Source organism: Osmerus mordax, chromosome 24, assembly GCF_038355195.1.
Source record: "Osmerus mordax isolate fOsmMor3 chromosome 24, fOsmMor3.pri, whole genome shotgun sequence".
NCBI lineage: Eukaryota > Metazoa > Chordata > Actinopteri > Osmeriformes > Osmeridae > Osmerus > Osmerus mordax.
The window spans coordinates 5,330,120-5,344,457 of record NC_090073.1 but is presented as its reverse complement, the minus strand read 5'-3'; the positions used below and the strand labels follow the sequence as shown (position 1 = coordinate 5,344,457).

At 45.8% G+C, this 14,338-nt stretch overlaps 4 protein-coding genes across 5 annotated transcripts; 3 read left to right on the top strand and 1 right to left on the bottom strand.

Annotated features, from left to right (window-relative positions):
• Positions 1-12: 12 nt before the first annotated feature.
• Positions 13-3,919, top strand: enkd1 (enkurin domain containing 1). Of its 2 annotated transcripts, none has more exons than XM_067228177.1 (8): positions 13-62; positions 364-459; positions 614-838; positions 1,291-1,463; positions 1,879-2,043; positions 2,334-2,476; positions 2,702-2,838; positions 3,133-3,919. In XM_067228177.1, exons 2-8 carry the CDS (start codon positions 375-377, stop codon positions 3,291-3,293), a joined length of 1,089 nt encoding a protein of 362 aa, XP_067084278.1. In that variant the 5' UTR covers positions 13-62; positions 364-374; the 3' UTR covers positions 3,294-3,919. The 2 variants fall into 2 exon arrangements, with proteins under 2 accessions (XP_067084278.1, XP_067084279.1); XM_067228178.1 differs by having other exon boundaries at positions 33-62; positions 618-838.
• A 140-nt stretch (positions 3,920-4,059) lies between these two features.
• polb (polymerase (DNA directed), beta) lies at positions 4,060-7,426 on the top strand. The gene is made up of 14 exons (XM_067227828.1): positions 4,060-4,216; positions 4,656-4,713; positions 4,831-4,897; positions 5,039-5,113; positions 5,199-5,257; positions 5,342-5,391; positions 5,486-5,537; positions 5,621-5,675; positions 5,768-5,840; positions 6,120-6,190; positions 6,290-6,376; positions 6,466-6,536; positions 6,801-6,940; positions 7,186-7,426. The coding sequence occupies exons 1-14, from the start codon at positions 4,156-4,158 to the stop codon at positions 7,278-7,280; spliced, it is 1,014 nt and encodes a 337-aa protein (XP_067083929.1). The 5' UTR covers positions 4,060-4,155; the 3' UTR covers positions 7,281-7,426.
• A 1,294-nt stretch (positions 7,427-8,720) lies between these two features.
• On the top strand, positions 8,721-10,563 carry dynll1 (dynein, light chain, LC8-type 1). Its single transcript, XM_067227731.1, has 3 exons — positions 8,721-8,822; positions 9,694-9,832; positions 10,159-10,563. The coding sequence occupies exons 2-3, from the start codon at positions 9,701-9,703 to the stop codon at positions 10,294-10,296; spliced, it is 270 nt and encodes an 89-aa protein (XP_067083832.1). The 5' UTR covers positions 8,721-8,822; positions 9,694-9,700; the 3' UTR covers positions 10,297-10,563.
• Positions 10,564-11,193: 630 nt separating this feature from the next.
• Positions 11,194-13,502, bottom strand: rpl6 (ribosomal protein L6). The gene is made up of 6 exons (XM_067227730.1): positions 13,338-13,502; positions 13,070-13,168; positions 12,738-12,881; positions 11,923-11,971; positions 11,623-11,807; positions 11,194-11,377 (listed from the first exon to the last, which is right to left on the bottom strand). The coding sequence occupies exons 1-6, from the start codon at positions 13,482-13,484 to the stop codon at positions 11,225-11,227; spliced, it is 777 nt and encodes a 258-aa protein (XP_067083831.1). The 5' UTR covers positions 13,485-13,502; the 3' UTR covers positions 11,194-11,224.
• Between the last annotated feature and the right edge of the window lie 836 nt (positions 13,503-14,338).

Sequence of the window (14,338 nt, the reverse complement as noted above, 5' to 3'; positions counted from 1 at the left end):
GTTGTTGACCAGGCAATCAACGACGGTGGCTTAACAAGTGTCTTTCTCTTAAGATTGTACAGGTAAACTGAAAGTACTGTCATGGAGAATCGCTAATATCTGCATTTCACTTTTTATGTCATTACAACGTACTTAAAACATTATTTTCATGCTATCTCTGTCAACTCTGTTTGCTGAACTTAAATAGCCAGCCAACGATTTACCTTAGCATGCCATAAACGCTAGCCTAGCTAGCCATGCTCACCAGAATCAAGTAACGTTATGTTCTGTTGCGTTTGAAAACTAGCTGGCTAGTTAGCTCATTTGATCTATATACTTAAAAACAAAAGCATTCTGACTATTTCTTGATTCCTGTTCGTGAAGGTGCTTGAGTGATGTGTGAAGGACCGTCTATGATATCTGGGCCTATCCCCCCAGACCCCTCTCTGTTCCCTGAGTACTACAGGCGACCAGCCTCTGGTAAGATGTTAAACTTCTAACCTCTTAGCTCAATTAGTTGTCAGTGCTCCTTACAAGTATCCACTCATTGCTGAGTATTATTTTTCTGTGAAATGGTAATTCTTTCATAACGTTAACCTCACTCTCCCCCATCCTCACGTGTGTTGAACCAAAGCCAGGGGTCGCCTGGAGGGGAATGCTGAAGGGGGCCCTGGCCTGCTATCTGGACCCCTGGCTCCAGACCCTGTAATGTACCCTGGCTTCTACAGTGCCCGTGCCCCTCGGGCCCCCCGCATCAGCCCCAACGCCACCCACATCCTGGAGAGGGGCCAGAAAGGTGTCGTAGGGGCCCTACTCAAACTGGATGGGATCTCTCTCAGCCCCAACCCCCCCAAACACAGTAAGGACAAACAGTACTTGCTCACAGGGTCCACACGCCCTCCTCATTATTACTTTTTCTCAAGTCACAGTTAAAGCCATCTGAAGTTGGAGTGGTTTTAGAATGCAAGTCCTGCACTGAAACTTGGGGTGTTACTAACTCATATGTAGTAACAGTGTAAGTGTGTAAGTGATGTGTGTTCAGTGTCAGTGACTCGTCCAGTTTTGCTTGTTAAACTTGATCGGGGACAGCAATCCTTTTGCAGCCTTAACCAGGAAACAACTTACTCCATAAAATAATGTAAGCTAGGCCTACTTCATACTGAATTAGGTGTAGGCTACTGTAGATACAGTCATTCTCACTCACCCATCTCTGCAGGCTTTTTATTTTAATATTTAATTCAGTTAGCAGATGCTTTCATCCAAAGCTACATACAACATGCATACAACGTGCACCTGTGTTGTGTCCCTCAGAGCAGATGCTGCGTGACTACGGGAAGGAGAACGTGCGCCGGCTCCGAGAGATCCAGAAGAGGTGCCGGGAACAGGAGGTCCAGAGGCAGCAGGCCCGCCCCGTGCCTGTTAAGGCCCTCTGGAGCTCCCCCAAGTACCAGGACGTCCCCTCCAGAGTCATGGCCCAGCTTCAGGTGAGGTGCCGTCCCGTGCGGGGCCAACTGGAGGTCAGCATCCGATCCACTGTCAGCAAGCATTCAACGTAGCACCCAGTCACTCTCGCACGCGTCCTTTTCGCGTCGACAGAGTTGCCGTTGACAGTTCGAGCCCACAGCTGACCACTTACATTTACATTTAGTCATTTAGCAGACGCTCTTATCCAGAGTGACTTATAGTAAATACAGGGACATTCCTCCTGAGGCAAGTAGGGTGAAGTGCCTTGCCCAAGGACACAACATCATTTGGCAACGGCAACCTTCTGATTACTAGCCCGATTCCCTAACCGCTCAGCCACTTGACTCCCTCCCTCACTTGCTTCTAGAGGATTGTGAACGTTGTTATAATTCACTGAAGTGTGGAAGAATAAGGCTCCGCAATTTCTCCTCCTAGCAAGAGACCAGCCCTCCTGCCAGGGCGGAGTGTCAGAACTTCCTGAAAGCCCACTCCCACTGCGGCTCTGCTGGTCGCCCCCGACCACAGCGGGCCCCTTCACCCTCACCCTCTCCATGTCCATCTCCTCGTCCGGCCTCGCACAACAGCACCCACAGGCTGCAGGTGAGAGGACATTCTGTATCAGATGTGGGCAGAATAACATTCTGGGATTTGGGGAGGTTTAGGGGGGGGGTAGTGTTTTTTGGGTCAAGTAGAAAAGCTTGGTACATTCACATTAGATTAGGATCACCTCAGCAATACAGATTTTGTGTACTCACACAGATATGCCGGAACAAATGTAAGGTCCAGCGATCTCACTCAGCTTTCACGTCTGATATTGATTGGCATGTTTTTACGTTCATGTCACAGTGAATTTACTTCTCTTCTGCCTTTTGTTGTTCATGGTGCCCCAGTTGGAGGTGCGGGGGAGGACGGTGGACTTTGTGAGCCACAACGCCCGCGGGGCTAGGAAGACTGGGCTGCGACGCTCCCAGTCTCTGACCAGCCTCAGCAACAAGCCTGTTCCCAGCGCTGTCAAGGGACAGGTCCCTCAGTAGTGAGTTCATCTCTGTTCAACACAAAATCATCCCGTTCCTACCCCTGTGTAGCACCAGTTTACAAGCACTGGGTGCTGAGATGTGTATATACCATCCATATACCATGAACAGTGATGTTCTCTCTGAAATGTGAACATCATGTTTTTCTCCTTGCTCTCTCATTCACATACCCTCCCTCTCTCTCTCTCTCTCTCTCTCTCTCGCTCTCTCTGTCGCTCTCTCAGCCTGGAGGAGAGGAAGGAGCAGTGGAGGAGGGAAGCAGAGGAGAGGAGGAGGAACACCCCTGATCCCTCCGTCCCAGCTGGCCACACCCTGATGCCAGAGGGGGAGAGACAGGAGACGCTGCAGACCCTGAGAGACAGTACGTCTCTCCTCCTCTTCTCAGCGTACCTACAGACTAGTCTTCCCGTTAAGCTCCTTATCTTAGAAGGCACGCATGATGCGCTCAAATGAACACTCGTTCTGATGCACGCTCTTTCCACCCTCTCTCTGTCTTTCTGGCTCTCTCTGTTCTCTATCTGTCTGTCTGTGGTTTCTTTCTCTTCCTCTATATCTTTCTCTCTCTATTTCTTCCCCCCCCCTCTCTCTCTCTCTCTCTCTCTCTCTCTCTCTCTCTCTCTCTCTCTGTCTGTCTCTCTCTCCCTTTCCTTCCCAGCCCACAAGACTCTGGTGGCTGAGCTGCTCTCTCTCCCGGTGAGGGCTGACACCCTGAGCACTCGCTCGCGCCGCAGCCAGTTGGACCAGCAGCTCTCGGAGGTAGAAGAGGCCATCAAGATCTTCTCCCGGGACAAGGTCTTCGTCAAGACCAACTCCTAACCTCCAGTGGCCAGGGGGAGAATCTGCCAGAGGAGACAAGACTGAGGAGATGTCATGAAAGACTTGAAGGAACTGTGTTATCCCGTTAGATAACGTTTATTTTCATAATGCGCTTACAAATGTTCAAAAAAATAAATAATCTGAATATGAGTGAGCTTGTAAATAGTACAGACTCAAGAGCTGTTAGATGTGAATTTATTGAATTAAGTTATATTTTTACCTCTTTGAGGTTAAGCAGGATTTCTTTGTATTTCATACTATTGATACTGAATGTATGACACAGTTTGATCCTCAATAGACTCTTGGGTGACAGACAATATACATTTTGTACTTTACAGTAGTCAGCTATTCTGTAGGAAGGTTTCTGGAATGGATATCAAATCAACTTTTGTAACTGACTGGAACGTTACCCTGTATTTTCTTATAAATTGTGTTTGTAATGTCACTTGTGTGATATACTGCTGTTATTCTATTGAAACTACTGACTATAATGAATCTGTCATGCACAAATGTAGGATGTATTCAGTTTTTTATTTAAAAAGATTGACTGGACAGTATTTGTTTGGGGTGCTGTGGACCCCTGGGCCCTCTATTACAACATGGTTTTTGTTGTCTTTAGTTATTAATCCGTGGGTATATTATATATGTGATTTTTTATACAAAACACATTAAATATCCTGCTTGTTCTCATCCATAGGCACGCCCCCAAGTTCTATGACGTGTGACGAATGCCCGGCTGCCCCCTCTTGATTTCATTGTTCACTAGCTTTAGGCTAACCGCTAGTTTAGCTAGCTAACAGATACTGCTGGTTCTCGTAAGTGAACTTGTGTGCAAGTACACATAAAAAAACACTATACAACGATGAGTAAAAGGAAAGCGCCACAGGAATCCCTAAATGAAGGAATTACAGACTTTCTTGTTGGTGAGTTATGGGTATCTGGCTATGGTAGCTCTAGCTGCTTTCAATAGTCGAGAAGTGCAAGTTAGCTAGCTAGCTAGCTATCCTAGTTAAACAAGAGTCAGCGTAGCGAGCTGACCAGAACACACAAAAAAAAAGGCACACTTCGTATTTCTCAGGCTGATTGTGGTTTAAGTTTGTACTATTTAAAGCTCCCTGTCATATTAAGGTTCAATGACAGGCTCTGGATAAGAGCGTCTGCTAAATGACTAAATGTTTATAATTTGGCATAGTTACCAAGCACCATGAGAGAGCTGATTAGCGTAAACCATAACCCCAAAACAAAACAGCATGTGCTTCTGCACTACCCACTGACCGCAGTGAAATGCCATGCTTTGTAGAAAGCCACATACACTAGCAAGCCACCTAATGTCCTTGCTCTCTGTGTCTGTTATTGTCCTAGAACTGGCCAACTATGAGAGAAATGTCAACAGAGCTGTCCACAAGTACAACGCATACAGGTAGGACGATATCTGTGCAAATCCATTGATACTAAGTGTTTACTTCTATTGCTTGCCTATTGTAACACCTAGATAAAGGACTGAATGGTTGTACTATGTCTATGTCATGTTCCACAGGAAAGCAGCATCTGTTATCTCAAAGTACCCCCAGAAGATTAAAAGTGGCACAGAGGCCAAGAAATTGGTAGGTGGAATATATCTTTCTGAATTTAATTGTAATGCAATGAGGAAGTACCACTCTCCAGTGTGTATGGGAGGCACAGAGTTATAAAGTGTAAAAGAAAGTGCAAATAAATCACCGTACAAAATTTGCCTTTTTTATCAGGACGGTGTTGGTGCTAAAATTGCAGAGAAGATTGATGAGTTTTTACAAACAGGCACACTCAGGAAACTGGACAAGGTGAGGGTCTGGGGAACGGTTTAACAGCCCTTTGTGAACTTCCCAAATTCCATCCTAAAAAGACTTATCTGTGTTGTGTTTTTAGATTCGTAATGATGATACAAGTTCTTCCATCAACTTCCTTACCAGAGTGACTGGTATTGGGTATGTTATCCTGCTCTACTGCACATGAACACCTGGAATCTTGAAGATATTGTTTTCTAACTTGTATATTATCTATTTATCTAGGCCTGCTGCAGCCAGGAAGTTCTTTGACGAGGGAGTCAAGACCCTGGAAGGTATGTTTTGATTTTTTTAAACCTCATACATCAGATGTAGTTGCACTGAAGACTTGAGTTCAGTGACTAATCAATACACTGTTGTATCTTTTAGACCTGAAGAACATTGAGCACAAGCTTAACCATCATCAGCAGATTGGGCTCAAGTAAGTGTGCTGGCTGTCCTATATACATAATACATACATAATATGTGTGTAACCTGCATGACACTGTGTCGTGCTTCCGGCAGGTACTTTGAGGAGTTTGAAAAAAGAATTCCACGAGCAGAGATGCAGACGATGGAAGTGAGTGACTGAAGTATGGGCTGTTTGCCATGAAACATCTTACATATCGTTGTGTTTACTTGAACCGTGTGTGTGTGTGTGTGTGCACGCAGGCGCTTATCCTGAAGGAACTGGACAAAGTTGGCACTGACTACATCGGCACAATCTGTGGGAGTTACAGGAGAGGTGAGATGATGCAGTCAGTGGTCAGGAAGTGAAGGATCAGTGGGTGTGCATATTAATGCAGGCCTGGTAGCACTTCCTCTATGTAAATTTGCACATCGCTGCACTGTTCTCTCAGGAGCTGTGGATGATAACATCAGTGGAGAGAGTCATTCAAGGATGGGTTTCCATGCTGTATTATTGTTAGATCAGGGGGGGCAATAGTAACAACATACCATTGTCTGAAATAATTAATGCTTAATGGTGATAACACCCATATTATTGTGTGTGTGTGTGTCTCAGGTGCAGAGTCCAGTGGGGATATTGACATCCTCCTAACCCACCCTGATTATACTTCAGAGTCTGAGAAGCAGGTATTCGTTCACCCCAAGCATGACCTCTGCACCACAACTCCAGCGCAGTGAAGGGTCGTTGCATGGTCTCTCACCTGCCTCCCCTTCTCTCTTCCCCAGGCCAAACTCCTCCATGACGTAGTGGACCACCTGGAGTCCGTCGGGTTCGTGACCGACACCCTGTCCAAAGGGGACACCAAGTTCATGGTGAGGCCTGGCGGCGTTTTTAGAGGGGGTTGCTGGGTCTTGTTCGGTGTTCAGTGGCGTTACGTCTGAGCTGGTCGCTGTGTCTCTAGGGGGTGTGCCAGCTGCAGCCGAGCGACGAAGAGGAGGAAGAAGAGTACCTTCACAGGCGCATTGACATCAGGTGACCGTGACAGCCAACCAGACCCTCTCCTCTCAGCTCCTCCCCTCTCAGGCTTGGTCCTTATTGAGCAGGGTAGTCAGCAGCATGGCAGGCTGTTTATGTTGCGGAAGATGTATTGTTTCAGTACAGAAATCCACACTTGTGTTATCAGACGCTTAAAGAATCAACATCCTGTTTTAGTACAGGGTGAAGGAATATTAAGGAATATTATGTAGTTATACATATGTGTCTCTTTTTCATGTTTCCTTTCCGGTTCTGCTCCAGGTTAATTCCTAAGGACCAGTACTACTGTGGCGTTCTGTATTTCACTGGGAGCGACATCTTCAACAAGAACATGCGAACCCATGCTCTGGAGAAGGGCTTCACCCTCAACGAGTACACCATCCGGCCACTGGGGGTCACTGGTGAGTCATGCACGCTGAGATCAAAGGTTAAACCTTGAGTTGTCCAGGGGAGCTTAGAACTGTGCGAGGGGTATGAAGGAGGAAAGAAGTGTGTGTAGCACTGTGATTGCTAACATGACTTCTTCACATAAGAGCATCTACTAACTATCACTGGGATGTACAGTTACTTAATACAGTTTTGTAAAAGCACCTGCAAAATGACTACATATCAAATTTATTTTTCATTGTCCTTCTGTGGTTGCTAGGCATGGCAGGGGAGCCTCTGTTGGTGGACTCTGAGAAGGACATCTTTGACTACATCCAGTGGAAATACAAAGAGCCAAAAGAACGCAGCCAGTGAAGGGCCGAGACACAAGCTTTTGTTCTCAAAACAATGATTCTGCTACAAACAAGGCTCAAAAACGTGTGCACATGAAACTTGTCTGTTTTGAGTTTAGATGTTTTTTGTTGTTTTAAAAAAAAGAAGCTTTTTCTTGGTTAATCAGTGAATGAGTATTGATGAGACGTAGTCAATACAATATGGGTCAATGAGGAAAAGAAATATTGTCAAGGCAGAATTTTTACATTGTTTTACTTGTTCCATGATCATACATGACATCTATATATCATTTTCTGACAGATCACACAAAAAAATGTTTTTAATTTATTGGTGACTCTTTTGGTTTCAATCCAACTTAACATTAAGGAGTGAATGAGTAGGAAAGGCCTCAGTAGCCCGTTTGACTTATTAAACTTGCTAGGCAACAGTGGTTGTAGCTTTGTTGACTACAGACACAGCCAGGCCACCAGGCCCTTGCACAGTGCTACCAGATATTTAGTTATGATGTCACAGCTGTATACAGCATCTGTGTGATGGTTTTCCTCCAGACTGTCCATCAGGATTATATTTATTGTGCTTGAAAGTTATTAATCATGTATTTGAAATGTAACTGCCCAACCCTTGATGTGGTTATTAATGATCTGTATCTATTTCTGATGGCTTAGTCAGTCTAGATATAATTTGTGTGGTCTTATTATATGGTGCTGCAGTATGCTAAGTTGGAACGTTTTTATTTTTTATCTCAGTAGAGGTTACCAATAGAAGAAATTCAACGTTGAGTTGATTTTGGCAAGCAATGGAACAGTAACTTGGTAAATAGCAATTATGTTCTTTTTCATATTTTTTGTCAAACGTGTTTGAATTGTGTATGGTGTGGATATGATAATAAATGTGAAATTGTGTCTTTATAGTTTGAACTGTTAAGGGTGTGCACGTATATTTAAGGTACTTTCTAAGTACAGTATCACTGAAGGAGTGGGAACGTGTCTTTTCTCAAGCACCACATTTTCACTAAAATAAGGGCTCCTCAGAATGCTGGTATAGTATGCTAAGCTGGCTACGGTTAGCAGTGGTCAAAAGTGCCACTAATTTACATTTGAACCCAAGCCACCAAGTTGGGTCCTCATCCTGTATGGTGTGCAGACGTATCACTTTTTTATTTTTTTATTTGGGCACAAATCTAGCCTACATGTCCGTCAAACCCCTCATATACTCAAACTCATATACTGTGAGTGTAGCCATGCTCTTATTCTGAAGGTGAATTCTGAAGCCAGGTTCACGGCAATGTTTATACCCGTTGTCACGGCAACCAAGAACCTGTGTGAGCCGCAAAGCATGATGGTCTGAAATAAAATGCCGACAGAAATACCAGTGGAACCAGCAAAAATTGACCAATTGCTGAGATGCATGCGTTACTGTTAGCCAATAGGACGTAACTGCGATCGAGTGCTTAGTCAGTTACACACCCTCATCTTTCTTGTCAACCACTTTGCGGGAGTTGAAGCTGTGCTGTGACCAAGCGTTTCTGCAAAGTATACAACCAACCACCGTTGGGAATACCAGGTAAATTCGTCATAGCTAATCAACTTAATATTGTATTACAATTTGGCACGTGATTTAAGCTTCGAATTGAACATAGGTCGATTAAATAAACGGAGTTTAAACGCTTGACATCAATGCCTTGGTCTGCATGGTTGTCCATCATTCATTTCTGCACGGAGCTAGTTACTATAGTTAGCTAGTTAACTGGCTAACCAGTATTCATGTTTTTAGAAGTTTGCTTGACATAATTACGTTGCCTATCTAAGTTACTGCTTGCTATTTGTAAACATGTTGGAATTGTAACGTAGCTAGAGCTAACCATCTTTATTATAGGTAGCCTAGCTCTATCTAAATAGTAAAATTGTAGGTCTCTAAATACTGGTAACGTTAGTGAAGCCCATTAGCTAGCTACCTGAAGTAAGTTATAACAAAAGGTGGAACAAGTGAGACTAGTCCGATTTCTTTAGAGCCAGGCAGCAAGGCGCGCTCGTCACTCCCCCGATGAGATTTTTTTGCTGAAAAGCAGTTGGAATCAGCAGCGGGCGGTATCCATAGAAACTACGCACAGAGCGGTAGTCAGCCTATTGTGGTTGAAAACGTTATGCAACATTGATAAATGATAGCTACATCAATGGTATGCAGTGTGTCTGCCATTATGTAACTGGCACGAGTGCAAAACTGCTTGCTGTTGCTAAGCCTTGATCTAAGATGCTAAGCTTGACGTTTAGTGGGAACGCTGGCTTGAGTCGAGCTGCTTCACGAGTCCTTTCATCTCGCTCGCTTGGAGGCGCGATAATGCGGATTTGGATAGGATGGACTGGATTTTTAGCGGATCCTTTTCTTCCATGTAGGCTACTGTTGGTAAAACTAATTCTGTGTTTTGGTCTCCCAGGGCAACCATGTCTGACAGAAAGGCAGTGATAAAAAATGCGGACATGTCCGAGGAGATGCAACAGGATGCCGTGGAGTGCGCCACGCAGGCTCTGGAGAAGTACAACATCGAGAAGGACATAGCTGCATACATCAAGAAGGTACACACCGTGCCCATCACAACTGTAGTTCACTATAGCCATCAACCCGCCTGTGATGGTAATCAGAGCCAGGCTGGACTACAGCCTCACCTACTGTACTTATCGCATTGCATGCCTGTTTAATGGAAAGCACGAGGAAGGTTAGGAATAAGCAGTCGGCAAGAGTTGATGTGTGGTCATTTGGTGTCCTGGCCTAGTTCCCAGTCTTTGGCTACCATCTTTAAAGGAGCCATTAGCACTGATTACCCCTCCTTCAAAATGGTAATTGGTGACTGCCCAACTCTCATCTGTGTTAATTGAGACATGCCTGTTTGTGCCTCTCTCAGGAGTTTGACAAGAAGTACAACCCCACTTGGCACTGCATCGTTGGGAGGAACTTCGGCAGCTACGTGACTCACGAGACCAAGCATTTCATCTACTTCTACCTGGGCCAGGTAGCCATTCTGCTCTTCAAGTCAGGCTAAGGGGCCCTGCGCCTTGCCCCCATCAACTGACCATTAAACAGTGACTGACTGGACAGAAAGGCTCTATCATTCCTGGCCAACGGGCTCTGCCCTCTTCTGTGCTGCTTTAAACTTTGTTCCCCTTTTGTTTATGGAAAAAAACTACAAAAAAAACATGGCCATGTGAAACAAATGAAATCACTTGTATTTATTTTTGTTTTTCTATCACATTAGATTTGATGTCTCAGATTTCTTTTTTGTAATTAAAGCAATGTTTTTGGCTGGGTATACATTTTTGGAGTAGTTTGTTTCAGGTGTTCATGCTACCTCGTTGACACCAGTAATGCAAGACTATTTGAAAGCAGCTTTAGACTAACTCTCAGGACCAGCTCCGATGGTTGCGTAACCAGGGTATGTGCTACCTGGAGCAGTAATATGGGCCATCATGCAACCGAAATAGAATTTCTACCCACTCCAGTCACACAGGCTCAGGTGATGGAATATCACAAGAGGCTTGTTTATGCTAATGTTGCATCCATGAATTGGAAGTGTAGCCTTGGACTAAGCAACAAAAGGGGCTCATATTGTAAAGATTTCACAGCTGCAAGAACATGTCGACACTGCAATTGCTGACCAGACCTGAATAAACCATCAAAATGTACAGGTTTTGTATAACCTTGGGTGTCTAAGACTGCACTACAATGAACACTTCAGTCCCAGCTGAACTAGTTAAAAATATCAATAGCAGAACCAAGAGTGATTTAATTAGAACGTTGGCAGGCCAACATTGACCATTTTGAAAATAACATTTCTCGGCCTCGGTTATTTATAAACCATTGGATCATTCATCACCTATACGCCCACATCAGGAACGCAAAATAACATTCATACGCTAACAAAAGCCAGTGGTGCGGGACATAGGTCTGTGGTACTCTTTATTACAACACGTTTAGAAAACCAGCTTGTGAGGGTACACGCCGTTGGACAGGCAGAAAGATGAGCGCAGGTAGCCCTTGAGCTGAGGGACCTTCTTGATGAGGGGCAGCAGCTGGGAGTCCACAGCCTTCTGGTCCTCCTTCCTCTGCTCTGTCAGCTGGTAACTCTGGGGGGAGGAGGAGAGGGGAACAGTTAAACACCATGCCAACGCCACTCACTTCCTGGAGGGCATCGACAAGGCTGGAGGGATCACGTAATCAGATTTACATGTTTTCCTTTCTTACATTTAACAGGATAATTGATATAATACCTGATCACAATAGCACACAAAACAAATAGCTACCACCTGTTAAGTTTGTGGCTACCTCTAATTTGGAAGGCGGCTGTTGTGGAGCGGGGTGACTACTGTACCTCCTTCTCTGTGTCGAAGATCTCGCCCTCCTGGTGGCGTGGTCTCCTCAGCCTCTTCTTCTTGAAGTAGGCGTCTGACAGGGTCTTGGGGATCTTCATGGTGGAGATGTCGACCTTGGTCGCCGTGGCGATGACAAACTTCTGGTGTGCCCTGCGCAGGGGGACGCGGTTCAGGGCGAGGGGGCCTGGGGTGAGGAAGGGTACAGAAGGACTTGTGAGATAAGTCAAGAGATCAGAACAAGGACACCCAACATTGTCTTAAGGTCGTACTGTGTTGCAAACAGGAGCAGGTTCTCTTACCAGTAACGAGCATCAGACCGCTGGAGAGCTGCTTCAGGAACACCACGCGCTGAGGGGAGCAAGCACACCAGTCAGTCCTTCAGGTCCACAGGGACACCATCTCATCCTCGCCTAAACAGCAGCTGCTAAAGTACCATCCAAATCTACTAACTAGGACTGCTAAAAACACCTTAAGCTCTAGCCAAATGAACATCTGACCAGCCAATGAAAACCAACCCTCAATATTAAAATGTCAGACAAAAACAATGGGCACAACCGCAGAAAAATTTAATAAGACAATCGGACCACCAATTTACATAAATGTGCCGTTTCACAAAATTACACGCTCCCAATTCAATAGCATGAGTGTCCTCTGCCTATCAAGCAGCCCTTGACGTTTGCCACCCTGGAGGGCCTGGGCTGAGCGTGCGTGTGGGTGCACTGCTGTGTGCTGGCTCCTCTGCCCGCCTGCCCCCGCACTGGGCTCAGGGAACAGTTGTTTGTGTGTGGGATGGGGGAGAGGGAATCGGATTCCTACTGTGGAGGTGTCGTTTAACGAGTGTGAACGTGCGTGGGTGCACGCCGTCGTGAGGGTAAAGCCACAGCATTCTGGGAAGTCGCCGGCTTCGCTACGGGAGATGGGACGCGTGGGGACGGGCGCGCATGTTGGGGGCACACCTGTCAAACCCACTTCAGGTATACACAGGCTGACCCGGGGGAAATTATTCATCCGCGTGTGTTGGGAGATATGGTGGAAGGGTGTGTGTGTCCATGCCTTTGAATGGAACCGCTCACGCATGTGTGTGGGACAGCGTGCGTGTGTGTGTGGCGCTCACCTTCCCACGGTGGCGCCCGGTGAGCAGGACGAGCACAGTGCCAGGAGTGATGCTGGCGCGCAGCTTCCTCTTGTGCTGGCTGAAGGGCTTCTTCCCGTGGCTCTTCAGCTTGCGGGGCACGTCCTCTGTGGGGTAGTAACGGGGCTGGCGGCGGGGGGAGACGGGTACACATCAGAAACCACCCCAGCAGCCATGTCCACCAGCAAGACAAGACCGTGGAAACCAAACACTGTCTACAGGGAACTTCCCAATGACAGTCTCATATGTTTGTAGGACATAGAAGGCAGAGCAGTGGTCTGACAACCTGAGGGTGTTGGGGTGGAGGGACTCACCATCTTGCGCAGCTTGACGACGCGAGTGCCTCCATTCTTGTCTCCTCCGACAGTCTTGGTGACTGTAGCGGGCGCCTTCACCTTCAGCTTCTTCTCAATCTGAAAATACGACAAAAAAAAACGTTTACAAAACAACCTCAGACCAGGCATGTCCCTAATTTATAAGCCATGTCCATAGCTTGGAATGTTTCATCTAGGGACAAAGCTTTCGGGTCCCATCCTGAAAAGTCGGCGGTTCAAATCCCTCCACGCTTGGCCTGGGTCTCACCTTGGTGGTGGTGGTCTTGGTCTTCCTCTTGTACATGGCTCTGCGAGCGTACATGGCAGAACGGGAGTAGCGGCCGATGCCCCTGACCAGAACCGGGTTCCGGCTGCCGTGCTTCCTGACAGCCTTCTTTTTATCTCCCTCGGCCATCTGAAGACAGGTAAAACACACTCGGAGTCAGGACAGGACGCTATGATCCCCAACACTGTGCTACTAATGGCTTGCTAGCAACATCAGCATGTCAGTAAGCGATGCACAACAAGGCTTTGGGTCGCATCTAAAAATACATTCAGGGTTAATGGTTTGTGAACATTAGATAATTATACTAGCAAATTGTAAGCGTTAACCACAGAACTGAAAAACCGGCATGAGTCACTGTAGGGTAAAGGCATGTATAAATTGTGGCATGACAGATGCTAACTAGCAGACTAGCAACTTGCAAACTTGAATTATGTTCTGGTCAGCCGGCTATGCTCGGTGCAGTCTAGAAATACCTTTATTATTACTTCAGTTACGTGCTTCAGAAATACAGTAGAACACTAACACCATTTTCAGGATTCAAACAGATACGTAACCCAAAGACAGGCAATAGGGCTTTACAACGCGTCCATCAAGCTAGCATATTACCACAGGCCAAGCCTAAACATTAGGCAATATATTTTTAAGTTATCGTCCATGAAATACTGACATTTTTACAAATACCGGGTCTTTAACACAAACAGAATAGCCTCACTTCAAAGTGAAAGGGTAAATCTACTTAATTCACTAAGATGAATACCGATTTTATTTCGGAACAAATGTGAGGAGAAGCCATTCCTACCTTTGCTATGAAAAAAAGAAAGACATCCGGGGATGTGACGCATATATTCACGTCGATTGTCACGGCTACGTAACGAGCGTCCATCCATGTTTTTCATGGAACTTGTAGTTCAGAACAGGAGAATACGTTGTATTACAATCCACAGCTTGAGCCTCGTTTTTCCAACTTTCTTACAGCAAGGATG

Bases quoted from the DNA above. Each gene is read 5' to 3' on its own strand.
- enkd1 (XM_067228177.1), top strand. From the start codon at position 375: ATGTGTGAAGGACCGTCTATGATATCTGGGCCTATCCCCCCAGACCCC. The intron at 839-1,290 runs GTAAGGACAAAC...TGTGTCCCTCAG, and splicing joins CCCCAACCCCCCCAAACACA to AGCAGATGCTGCGTGACTAC. The intron at 2,839-3,132 runs GTACGTCTCTCC...TTTCCTTCCCAG, and splicing joins GCTGCAGACCCTGAGAGACA to CCCACAAGACTCTGGTGGCT.
- polb (XM_067227828.1), top strand. From the start codon at position 4,156: ATGAGTAAAAGGAAAGCGCCACAGGAATCCCTAAATGAAGGAATTACA. The intron at 4,217-4,655 runs GTGAGTTATGGG...TTATTGTCCTAG, and splicing joins AATTACAGACTTTCTTGTTG to AACTGGCCAACTATGAGAGA. The intron at 4,714-4,830 runs GTAGGACGATAT...CATGTTCCACAG, and splicing joins CACAAGTACAACGCATACAG to GAAAGCAGCATCTGTTATCT.
- dynll1 (XM_067227731.1), top strand. From the start codon at position 9,701: ATGTCTGACAGAAAGGCAGTGATAAAAAATGCGGACATGTCCGAGGAG. The intron at 9,833-10,158 runs GTACACACCGTG...TGCCTCTCTCAG, and splicing joins TAGCTGCATACATCAAGAAG to GAGTTTGACAAGAAGTACAA.
- rpl6 (XM_067227730.1), bottom strand. From the start codon at position 13,484: ATGGCCGAGGGAGATAAAAAGAAGGCTGTCAGGAAGCACGGCAGCCGG. The intron at 13,169-13,337 runs GTGAGACCCAGG...TCGTATTTTCAG, and splicing joins CCAAGACCACCACCACCAAG to ATTGAGAAGAAGCTGAAGGT. The intron at 11,378-11,622 runs GTACAGTAGTCA...TCCTCCCCCCAG, and splicing joins TCTTCGACACAGAGAAGGAG to AGTTACCAGCTGACAGAGCA.